Source organism: Lucilia sericata, unplaced genomic scaffold, assembly GCF_015586225.1.
Source record: "Lucilia sericata isolate MDLA Ls3-8-SP2 unplaced genomic scaffold, ASM1558622v1 Contig000729F_arrow, whole genome shotgun sequence".
NCBI lineage: Eukaryota > Metazoa > Arthropoda > Insecta > Diptera > Calliphoridae > Lucilia > Lucilia sericata.
Genome location: NW_023994728.1, coordinates 173833 through 186606, shown reverse-complemented (window position 1 = coordinate 186606; position 12774 = coordinate 173833). Strand labels below are relative to the sequence as shown.

The 12774-nt window shown below is 28.1% G+C and overlaps 1 protein-coding gene across 7 annotated transcripts in view; it reads left to right on the top strand.

Annotated features, from left to right (window-relative positions):
* The window catches only part of LOC119607685 (collagen alpha-1(XVIII) chain-like), a 227549-nt gene that overhangs the window by 41658 nt on the left and 173117 nt on the right, over nucleotides 1-12774 (top strand). For all 7 annotated transcript variants that reach the window (XM_037961746.1, XM_037961745.1, XM_037961748.1 and 4 more), the window contains one exon: nucleotides 2008-2172. In XM_037961746.1, the coding sequence (XP_037817674.1) occupies nucleotides 2008-2172 (165 nt within the window). The remainder of the gene's footprint in view (nucleotides 1-2007; nucleotides 2173-12774) is intronic.

Sequence of the window (12774 nt, the reverse complement as noted above, 5' to 3'; positions counted from 1 at the left end):
AGAAAATTTTTGAAAAGTTCTCTTTTTATAGAAAATTTTCGAAAAATTCTCTTTTATAAAAAATTTTATTGAAAAATTCTCTTTTTATTGAAAATTTTATTGAAAAATTCTCTTTTAATAGAAGATTTTTGAAAAATTCTCTTTTTATAGAAAATTTTTGAAAAATTCTCTTTTTATAGAAAAGTTTTGAAAAATTCTCTTTTAAGAGAAAATTTTCGAAAAATTCTCTTTTTATAGAATTTTTTTTTAATTCTCTTTTTATAGAAATTTTTTGAAAAATTCTCTTTTTATAGAAAATCTTTGTAAAATTCTCTTTTTATAGAAAATTTTTCGAAATGTCTCTTTAATATTTCAAAATTTCTTTATGAGATATTAAAATTTTTTCAAAATTTTCCAAAATTTTGTTTTTGATAGGAAAAATTCTCTTTTTATAGAAAAATTTACGAAAATTTCTTTTTTTTTTAGAAAATTTTTGTAAAATTCCTCTTTTTTTTAGAAAATTTCACTTTTTATAGAAAATTTTTGGAAAATTTCTCTTTTTACAGAACATTTTCGGAAAATTTCCCTTTTTATAGGAAACTTTCGGAAAATTTCTCTTTTTATAAAAAACTTTCTCTTTTTATAGAAAATTTTCGGAAAATTTCTCTTATAGGAAGTTTTCGAAAATTTCTCTTTTTATAGAAAATTTTCGGAAAATTTCTCTTTTTATGGAAAATTTTCGGAAAATGTTTCTTTTTATAGAAATATTTCGAAAAAATCTCTTTTGTTAGAAATATTTCGGATAATTTCTCTTTTTATGGAAAATTTTCGAAAAATTTCTCTTTTAATAGAAAAATTTCGGAAAATTTCTCTTTTAATAGAAATATTTCGGAGAATTTCTCATTTTATAGAAAATTTTCGTATAATTTCTCTTTTTATAGGAAATTTTCGAAGAATTTCTCATTTTAAGAACATTTTTGGAAAATTTTCCATTTTTATAGAACGTTTTCGGAAAAATTCTCTTTTTATAGAACCTTTTCGGAAAATTTCCTTTTTATATAGAATTTTCAGAAAATGTCTCTTTTTATAGACTTTTTTCGAAAGAATTCTTTTTTAAAGAAAAATTTACGAACATTTGCAGATTTAATTTGAGTTAAAATTAACCCTTTGATGTTCTGGGAGCCAACAGAAATTCCTTTTAATATAAAGCCCTACAAAAATTTGTTTTATTAAGAAATAATAATAATTTTATTTCTCTCAAATTATTAGGAAATACGTATGTATTCCTTATAATTCATATCAAATTTAATTAAATCAGATTTAAAACTACAAGTATCCTTTTATTATAAATTTACTATGGCAATTTACTCCGTTTACAAATCAACTCTGAAAAGATAGCAATAAAATAGAAATAACATTAAACTTTTATTGTACACTTAACTTTTTTCCTCATTTTTGCCAACATAGAATTTTATAAAAAAAAATTTTTCTTGTTCTAAAGACTTTTGAAAATAAATTGAACATTAATCAAAATAGGAAAAGAGGTACTTACTGATCACTTAGTAACGTTACTAAAGCATTTAAGACCAAATGATATTTTGAAAAAAAAGAAAACATTTCCAGCAAAACGTCCACCTTTCTAAAATGATACAATAAAATGGAAAAAAATAAATAAATTGGAGAGCAAAAACTGGAAACAGAAAATCATGAAAAAAATGTTACAATATAAAAAAGATAAAAAAGAACAAGAAATAACAACAATAACAAATAAATAAACAAAAATTTTTACAAAATATTGTTGTTCAACAAATTTTTCTTAAGATTACTACAACTCTATTAATCCTTAAAAATAGGAAATGAAATATATTTTATGAAACAAATTGCTAACATCTACTTTTTTTTTCTTTCTCTTTCTCTTCCCCCTTTACACACACACACGCACACATGTAAATCCTCAACAACCTGAACAAATGTTAAATAATGATGGTGATGTTATGTTATGGTGTGTGTATGTTCAAAAATAAATAGGAATCTTTAATGGGCAATTCAATGGGAGCATTGCGTAGCAGTTCACCAGGACCTAAAGGAGAGCCAGGCATTAAAGGTGAAATGGGCCGTAGTGGTGAAAGAGGTCAACCAGGACAAAAGGGTGAACGTGGTGATCCTGGCATGACGGGTGAAAAAGGTGATAGGGTAAGTATCATTAATATTAAACATACTACTTAGAGATTTGTAAATACAAATACATAAATTTTCCTTTGAATAACATATTTTGTGTATTTAAGAATGAATATAAATTAAAGATTTATACAACCACATACACACATACACATTGATAAGCATACATATATGGTACAAAAATCCATATTATACTACGTTGTTTGTTAGAAATTAAAACACCCACACAAATAAAGACAGTGGCAAATAAAAGTGGAGATTACTGTTATATAAAATGTTTGCTCTTTAATAAGTAAATTATCGATTTATCAGAAATTTTGATCGACACTGCACAACGGTTCTGGTTTTTCGAATTCACAAGTACCCCTACTCCATTTGGCTTTACTAATGTGTATATAAACAAACTCATACTTTGCTCAAGTACTCCATGATGATGATGTTGATGATTGTGTTGTATTATGTATAGTTGCGCGTGTGTATCCTCTATATACCACAATGTATTAAAGGGGGGTGTGTGTGAAAATAATTTCTGCTCTATTGATTACTTAATTGATTTGCAATAATAGATTTTGGGTTTAAGAATCAAAATTTCCGTTTTTTTTTTCTACTCTTTTGAAACACTAACACTACAACACACATGAACAAATATACAAACAAATTCTTACAATATGTTAAGTATATGCAAAAGGAGAGGGTGGTGTGAAGAGGGTTAACAAAATAAGTTTTCGAATTTCTTTTTTATTTTTGTTTTTTTTGTTCATTTGTTACCCAGGAGTATAGTTATTCACAAAAGCAAATAGTATCCTTGATATACTAAATCTATAAATGTATTTGTACATACTCATATACATACATGTTTGTATGTATGTATGTGCATCATTTGTATAACTTCTCGTTTCTTATTTTTTTTTTGCTTTTCTTGAAAGTCATGATTAGCCAATTTCTATGACTTGATGAAATCTTAAATCCCTTCATTATGTGTGTGTTTAGTTTAGTTTTATTTCATTTCATTTAGTATGTTATTCTTTGCTTTTTGTTGTTTATCTTTTATATATTGTTCATTTCATTACTCCTTCTTGTTTTCAAATGTCTGAATTTGAAGTTAAGTAGCATGATTTGTAAAAGTTTCTCTCTGTATAATATGTATGTTAATAAAATCATATGTATAAATTAGAGTTTTTTTTCTTTTTGTATTAGATTCTTTTACATTTGTACAAGTATTTGAAAGCTAGCTAAGTAATGTGTCATTATGATGTTTAAGTTTTAGATTATTATATATTGAAAAATGACTGCTTAATGAGGAAGAATAAACATTACTTTTCATTCGTTATGCGATGTAAGAAATAATAATGGAATTTTTTTTCATTAGGCCTTTGAAAGCTTAATCTGTGAAAATGTAAAGGAATAACGATTTCTTAACAATATAAGATAATAAATTAGTTTGAATAGATTCTTGCTAAAGCTACTTATATCATATTAAAGTTAAAAAGTCAACGGACTGCAGAATAAAAATTGTTCTATCGTGGAGACAAAATTCAATTCCATATTCGACATAAAAGATGACTGAACATAAGGACTACAAACTATTGTCCAGACTAATCTGTACTCTAGACTATTGTTCAGACTATAGACTATTCTATAGTCCAGACTATGGACTATTCTATAATCCAGACTAGAGACTATTCTATTGTCCAGACTAAAGGCTATTCTATAGTCCAGACTATAGACTATTCTTTAGTCCAGACTATAGACTATTCTATAGTCCAGACAGTAGACTATTCTATAGTCCAGACAGTAGACTATTCTATAGTCCAGAATACAGGCTATTCTATAGTCCAGAATATATACTATTCTATAGTCCAGACTATACTTAGATTATTCTTTAGTCCAGACTATAGACTATTTTATAGCCCAAACTGTAAACGATTCTATAGTCCAGGCTATATAATATTCTATAGTCCAGGCTATATACTATTCTATAGTCCAGGCTATAGACTATTCTTAGTCCAGACTATAGACTATTCTATAGTCCAGACTATAGACTATTCTATAGTCCAGACTATATACCATTCTATAGTCCAGACCATAGACTATTCTATAGTCCAGACCATAGACTATTCTGTAGGCCAGACTAAAGACTATATTGTAGTCCAGACTATAAACTATATTATAGTTCAGACTATAGACTATTTTATAGTTCAGACTATAGACTATTTTATAGTTCAGACTATATACTATTTTATAGTCCAGACTATAGACTATTCTATAGTCCAGACTATAGACTATTCTATAGTCCAGACTATAGACTATTCTATAGTCCAGACTATAGACTATTCCAGACTATAGACTATTCTATAGTCCAGACTATAGACTATTCTATAGTCCAGACTATAGACTATTCTATAGTCCAGACTATAGACTATTCTATAGTCCAGACTATAGACTATTCTATAGTCCAGACTATAGACTATTCTATAGTCCAGACTATTGACTATTCTATAGTCCAGACTATAGACTATTCTATAGTCCAGACTATAGACTATTCTATAGTCCAGACTATAGACTATTCCATAGTCCAGACTATAGACTATTCTATAGTCCAGACTATAGACTATTCTATAGTCCAGACTATAGACTATTCTATAGTCCAGACTATAGACTATTCTACAGTCCAGACTATAGACTATTCTATAGTCCAGACTATAGACTATTCTATAGTCCAATCTAAATACTATTCTACAGTCCAGACTATAGACTATTCTACAGTCCAGACTATAGACTATTCTATAGTCCAGACTATAGACTATTCTAAAGTCCAGACCATAGACTATTCTAGAGTCCAGACTATAGACTCTTCTATAGTCCAGATTATAGACCATTCTATAATCCAGACTATAGATTGTTCTATAGTCCAGACTATAGCCTATTCTATAGTTCAGACTATAGACTATTCTATAATCCAGACTATAGACTATTCTATAGTTCAGACCATAGACTATTCTTAAGTCTAGAATATAGTCCAGAGTATAGGCTATTCTATAGTCTGGACTATATACTATTCGATAGTCCAGACTATAGACTATTATATTGTACAGCCTATTCTATAGTTCAGACTTTAGACTATTCTATAGTCCAGACTTTAGACTATTCTATACTTCAAACTATAGACTATTCTATAGTCCAGACTATATACTATTCTATAGTTCAGACTATGGACTATCCTATAGTCAAAACTACTCTGTAATCAAGTCTATTCGGTTTATAAATATACTGTTCTATAGTATAATATTGTAATACTTTAGTGTGTGCTATTGTAGAGCAAATAGTTCATATCTGCATCTAGCGCCTTTAAAAGTCTTGTGTTGCCTATTAGCAGATTAAACACTTCACTCAAGAAAAAGCTGAAAAAAAGCTAAATTTTCCGTTGACAGAAAGAAAAAATCCAAAAAAGACACACAAAACTTCTAATTCTACTCTCTCAATTGTCAGCAGTCGAAATACATAAACACATGCTTACTTACTCAAACTAACAAACCATTTTTTATATCCTTCTAATCATAAAGGTAGCAAGACAACAAAAAAACAGATAACTAAAAAAAAATCAAAGGATATTGCGTAATTGTCTAATAAGCGTATAAAAACTCGTGTATTTTTATATCATTTACCATTTAGCAGAGTTTGGGGTAACACATGTATACATATCCTTTTTTTATAGGAGACAAATAAACGTGTGTCGTTTTTTTTTTTCTTGCTGGTCCTTCATACTTGATGCTTGACTGACTAAACCGACAGACTAACAATTCAAGTTTTTGTTGCAAGAAATAACAAAAAAAAAAAAAAAAAAAAAAAAGGGCATAAAACCAATCATGGTTGAGTGGTAAGAATGAAAGTGCCAAACTTAAAGGAACAACAGAAACAAAAAAACTTTATTTCATTTCTTTATATATATTTTCTATAAGATTGTGCTATATTCTTTTAAGTATATAACTGTCTGTCTGTTTGTTTGACATTGTGTGTGTTTTATGCTGCCTGTCTCTTTGTTCCACACTTTAGATGTAGATATTTGTTATTTTTTTAGTAGTTTGCTGATGATTTTAAGTTGTTGCTTTGTTGTATGGGTTTTGCCTTTTGGGATTTGAATTTTTGTTGGCTTGCAACACATTTTACTTTTTTTAGGAAATTTTTTTTGAAAATTTTCTTTAAGTAAAGTTTTTTATACTACTTGTACATTTTTTGTATAACTTTTGCTGTATGATTTTTTTTGTTGTGCTGTCGTTAGGGATAATTTGGTAGTAGTTTTTTGTTATAATTTTTTTTTACTTCACATACACGTAATACCTCAATTCTACATGTTTAGGGTTTTTTGTTATATTTTGTAACAGTAGTTGAGCAAAGGCTCACTTTTGAATCAGGATTTTTTTGTGGGGTGTGCTAATGATACCAAAGTATTTAAATTTATAATGTAGGGAAAGTTTGTAAATATTAAATTTAAGATGTCAAACTTTATTTTGGTTATACTACTCCACTATAGTGGACTAGTTTAAAATTTCATGCTCTTGCTAGTTCAGATCCTCTAGACTGAATCTGTTTTCAGTACGCTTTTGGTCATTTTTGTTTTAACATTTTTTTTTGGATAATATTTTTTCCGATTTTGCTCAGTTTGTTTGAGCTAGTTCTTTTATTAGAACTGTATTATTTGAAATGATCCAAACAAATTTCGATATTAGAATGTAATATTTAAAAATATGAAAATATGAAGATAGTGCGAGATCGCGATAATATGCAAGAATTTATAATAGCCTATATGCCAAGCCTTTAAATTTTGAAATAATTGAAAGTCATAGTTTCTTGACTACGGAACTCTCTATATTTTGTCTCCTATAACACAATATAAAGTGTATTTAATATAATGTAGCCTCCTGTCTACTGTAAACCATCCCTCTTACATTTTTATTTTTTATACAATTCGTTCGTATCTCCACTGTCATATAGTCAGTTATTATTATTTATATTATTATATATTCTCTACAATATTGTACAGTTCCACAATTACTTTTTGAGTCTCGACTTTCAATTATGTCCCGACTATTGTTTCGTGTTTCGACGTATATCTAAACTATTCCATCAACTTTTTATAGTCTGAGGACTATGTTGCAGTCCCTCATCTATTCTATAGTCTGTGGACAATTCTAAAGTGTCTCCACTATCCTATCGCCTCTAGGCTCTTCTGTAGTCTTTCGTCTATTGTCTTTCGACTAGTCTATAGCCCTTCAATATTCTACAGTCTCCTGACAAGCTTATAGCCTCTCAACATTGACATATAGTCAGTAGTTAGTTAGTTAGTTAGTTAGTTAGTAGTTAGTTAGTTAGTTAGTTAGTAGTAGTTAGTTAGTTAGTTAGTTAGTTAGTTAGTTAGTTAGTTAGTTAGTTAGTTAGTTAGTTAGTTAGTTAGTTAGTTAGTTAGTTAGTTAGTTAGTTAGTTAGTTAGTTAGTTAGTTAGGTTAGTAGGTTAGTTAGTTAGTTAGTTAGTTGTAGTTAGTTAGTTAGTTAGTTAGTTAGTTAGTTAGTTAGTTAGTTAGTTAGTTAGTTAGTAGTTAGTAGTTAGTTAGTTAGTTAGTTAGTTAGTTAGTTAGTTAGTTAGTTAGTAGTTAGTTAGTTAGTTAGTTAGTTAGTTAGTTAGTTAGTTAGTTAGTTAGTTAGTTAGTAGTTAGTTAGTTAGTTAGTTAGTTAGTTAGTTAGTTAGTTAGTTAGTTAGTTAGTTAGTTAGTTAGTTAGTTAGTTAGTTAGTTAGTTAGTTAGTTAGTTAGTTAGTTAGTTAGTTAGTTAGTTAGTTAGTTAGTTAGTTAGTTAGTTAGTTAGTTAGTTAGTTAGTTAGTTAGTAGTTAGTTAGTTAGTTAGTTAGTTAGTTAGTTAGTTAGTTAGTTAGTTAGTAGTTAGTTAGTTAGTTAGTTAGTTAGTTAGTTAGTTAGTTAGTTAGTTAGTTAGTTAGTTAGTTAGTAGTTAGTTAGTTAGTTAGTTAGTTAGTTAGTTAGTTAGTTAGTTAGTTAGTTAGTTAGTAGTTAGTTAGTTAGTTAGTTAGTTAGTTAGTTAGTTAGTTAGTTAGTAGTTAGTTAGTTAGTTAGTTAGTTAGTTAGTTAGTTAGTTAGTAGTTAGTTAGTTAGTTAGTTAGTTAGTTAGTTAGTAGTTAGTTAGTTAGTTAGTTAGTTAGTTAGTTAGTTAGTTAGTTAGTTAGTTAGTTAGTTAGTTAGTTAGTTAGTTAGTTAGTTAGTTAGTTAGTTAGTTAGTTAGTTAGTTAGTTAGTTAGTTAGTTAGTTAGTTAGTTAGTTAGTTAGTTAGTTAGTTAGTTAGTTAGTTAGTTAGTTAGTTAGTTAGTTAGTTAGTTAGTTAGTTAGTTAGTTAGTTAGTTAGTTAGTTAGTTACAAGAATGTTCGTTACATGTACAAGTGTCCGTTTATCAATACATACAAAACTTTGCATACGTTTGTGTTTACAACAAATCTACAAACCATTAAAGCCATTACAGTCTTAATGTGTTTTCTAATAAAACATTTTTTGGGACTAGGCTCAAAAAAACTATAAAATTTTCATCCTTCTGTTTCCAGATTGTTGAGAGAGGTGTTGCATTTCATTTCCTTTCTTTTCTACTTTGTTTCACATAACATCTTGTTGATGGCATTACGCCTCTAAATGAAAAACAGTATACACATTTTATTAGGCCCTTTTTCCGGGATTTTCTTTTAGATTTGTTTCTTTCAGTTTAGAAATTTTCCTTATTTTCTAGCTTTTGTTTTTCATTTTGCCTCCAAACTTATGTAGCGTATGACATCTCAATGTATACGATATAAAAAAAAACGAAAACGAAAGAAGATTTATTTGACCTTTGTCACATTATTTATCTTACTTTGGTTTGAATTTTTATTTATTGCCCCAGCAACAACAACAACAACACGACACCATTCCCCAAAAATATCTATGTATAGATATTAAGTTTTATTCACGCTACAAAAGTCTGCTCTAAGCTCCCATCCCCTACACAATAATCATTGATACTGAACAGAAACATGATGGTATTTGGAGAAATGAACAGATGTTTGTTGTATTTACACGCATGGGGAAATGGACTGATAAACAATGTGGAGTTTTTAGTTTTAGGGTATATGTAGCTTGTTAATATTAAAGAAATGAATATAAGAATTTTCCTTTTTTTAAGGATATTTAAAGAACATTAAGTTTATGTTTAAATCATTGTAGCTTTTACTGCAATCGACTTTTACTTGCCTTTATACATATTTTTTCACAAATTTCATTTTATTTGTTCCATTTTAACTTTTAACAGCTGACAGTTATGGCCTCCAATCATTATTGTTTAACCTCAATATGTTTTTTTTTTTTTGTCTTTTTTTTTGGTTGCTAGAAAGTGGAAGGGTTTGACAAGCCCCAAGCATATCAATTTTTAAGTAGACTGTAAATGGGATTTGTTTTTGTTGCTTTAGATGAATTTATTATATTGTGACCAAAATCGTCATCATATTTATTTTTCTTTATTGTTGTTGTGGCAGCTAAAATAAAGGACAATAAAACATTAATGGAATTTATTTAAAATTTAATACGTATTTATTTACGATTAAAATTTGCAAAAAACCGAAAGAAAAGGTCAAACATGTCATTCATAAGAGTTGGGATAACAATCGATTCAATTATTTAAATTAATGTATTTATTATCTGTAATTGGTAATAAAATTGAAATAATTTTAAGGATATTATATATCAATACCTTGTAATCCGATTCGTATGAAAAATTATGTTTTAATTTATAAAGATAATCGACTGTACTGTACTGACTGTACTGTAAATTACCGACTATTGTCGACTATAAAATATGGTCTTGTCTATAGTTTAGTCTATAGTCTAGTTTATAGTTTAGTCTATAGCCCTCTCTATGGTATAGTCTATAGTCTAGTCTGTAGTCTAGTCTGTAGTCTAGTCTAGTCTAGTCTATAGTCTAGTCTATAGTCTAGTCTATAGTCTAGTCTATAGTCTAGTCTAGTCTAGTCTATAGTCTAGTCTATAGTCTAGTCTATAGTCTAGTCTATAGTCTAGTCTATAGTCTAGTCTATAGTCTAGTCTATAGTCTAGTCTATAGTCTAGTCTATAGTCTAGTCTATAGTCTAGTCTATAGTCTAGTCTATAGTCTAGTCTATAGTCTAGTCTATAGTCTAGTCTATAGTCTAGTCTATAGTCTAGTCTATAGTCTAGTCTATAGTCTAGTCTATAGTCTAGTATATAGTCTAGTCTATAGTCTAGTCTATAGTCTAGTCTATAGTCTAGTCTATAGTCTAGTCTATAGTCTAGTCTATAGTCTAGTCTATAGTCTAGTCTATAGTCTAGTCTATAGTCTAGTCTATAGTCTAGTCTATAGTCTAGTCTATAGTCTAGTCTATAGTCTAGTCTATAGTCTAGTCTATAGTCTAGCTATAGTCTAGTCTATAGTCTAGTCTATAGTCTAGTCTATAGTCTAGTCTATAGTCTAGTCTATAGTCTAGTCTATAGTCTAGTCTATAGTCTAGTCTATAGTCTAGTCTATAGTCTAGTCTATAGTCTAGTCTATAGTCTAGTCTATAGTCTAGTCTATAGTCTAGTCTATAGTCTAGTCTATAGTCTAGTCTATAGTCTAGTCTATAGTCTAGTCTATAGTCTAGTCTATAGTCTAGTCTATAGTCTAGTCTATAGTCTAGTCTATAGTCTAGTCTATAGTCTAGTCTATAGTCTAGTCTATAGTCTAGTCTATAGTCTAGTCTATAGTCTAGTCTATAGTCTAGTCTATAGTCTAGTCTATAGTCTAGTCTATAGTCTAGTCTATAGTCTAGTCTATAGTCTAGTCTATAGTCTAGTCTATAGTCTAGTCTATAGTCTAGTCTATAGTCTAGTCTATAGTCTAGTCTATAGTCTAGTCTATAGTCTAGTCTATAGTCTAGTCTATAGTCTAGTCTATAGTCTAGTCTATAGTCTAGTCTATAGTCTAGTCTATAGTCTAGTCTATAGTCTAGTCTATAGTCTAGTCTATAGTCTAGTCTATAGTCTAGTCTATAGTCTAGTCTATAGTCTAGTCTATAGTCTAGTCTATAGTCTAGTCTGTCTAGTCTAGTCTATAGTCTAGTCTATAGTCTAGTCTATAGTCTAGTCTATAGTCTAGTCTATAGTCTAGTCTAGTCTATAGTCCAGTCTAGTCTGTAATCTAGTCTAGAATAGTGTAGAGACACTGACTCTACACTATTCTGTAGTCCTTGAACTTTTCTATAGCCTTTCAATTATTCAATAATAATACTTAGAAAATTATATTTATTTCATAATGACGAATCTATGTTGTCTACCTAAGTTGCAACATAATTGTTGCATCTAACTTTTCTATAATACACATTATAGTTGAAAAACTGTACTTTAAACTTAATAAAATTTATTATATTTTCAAGCATTTTTGTTACTTTTTTTTACAAAACACTTTAAATTCACATTTAAATATACTTTTGTTTATATTTTCTCTCCCGAAAAACGACTTTTTAATAAACTTATTGTGGTAGAAGAATATTTAGTTTTAAAACGCCATAAAAAGGTGCTTGAATTTTATTGTCATTATTATTATTGAAAAGTAAACAAAAAAAGTTTTCTCTAAAATGTCAAACTTTTTTTTGGAAAAAAAACTTACAATTCTTGCTTTCTATATTAAATTAAAAAATATGTTGCTGTCTGTATGCCATAAAAACGGAAAATTTCTGTTAAAGATAGAAATGTCAAAGGTTATCAATGAGTTGGAAAACATTTTATATTTTCTGTATTTTATTTGTTTAAATAAGTTTTAAATGACTTTTAATGCCAGTTGCTTGGTTGGTTGCTTGCTCTTTGTAGTGCCTGCTCCCTCCCAAAAAACATGTTTAATCAGGCATAAAGACACAATTTAATGGTATTGAATATTTAAGTAATTACCTACAATTTCTGTTTTCGTTTACTGATTGTAAGTTATATTTTAATGAAACTTTACGGTTATACAAATACTCAATGAATGGTTCATTTAGTTAATCAGTTCTCTTTTTACTCGTCGAACACAGACAAAATAGTAATAATATCTTTGGAAATGTATGGACAATTATCCATAACGGAGTATTAAAACATTAGAGAACATTAAGTGCTAGTTAATCAACTGAATAATTAATGAAATGTTCAAAATGTTTATTAACAAATTCTAACTTTTCTATAATAACTTATTTAGTTTTAGTATTTTTCCTAGATGATCAGAGTTCATTTGAATGTTAATTAAAAAGGACAGTTTTTGGTATAATGGTATAAAAACCATACGCAGCCAACGGATAATGAATTATTAAGATTGAAGTTGATATTACTTGAATTTATATTCGGCAATCTTGATTATATTGAACATTTCTATAAAAAAAATTAAAAATTTCTATAGTAAGAGAATTTTTTCGAAAATTTTTTGTAAAAAGCGAATTTTTTCGAAAAATTTCAATAAAAAGAGAATTTTTTCGCAAAATTTTTTGAAAAGATAATTTCCCCGAAAATTTTCCTATAAAAAGAGAATTTTCTTCAAAATTTTCTATAAAAAGA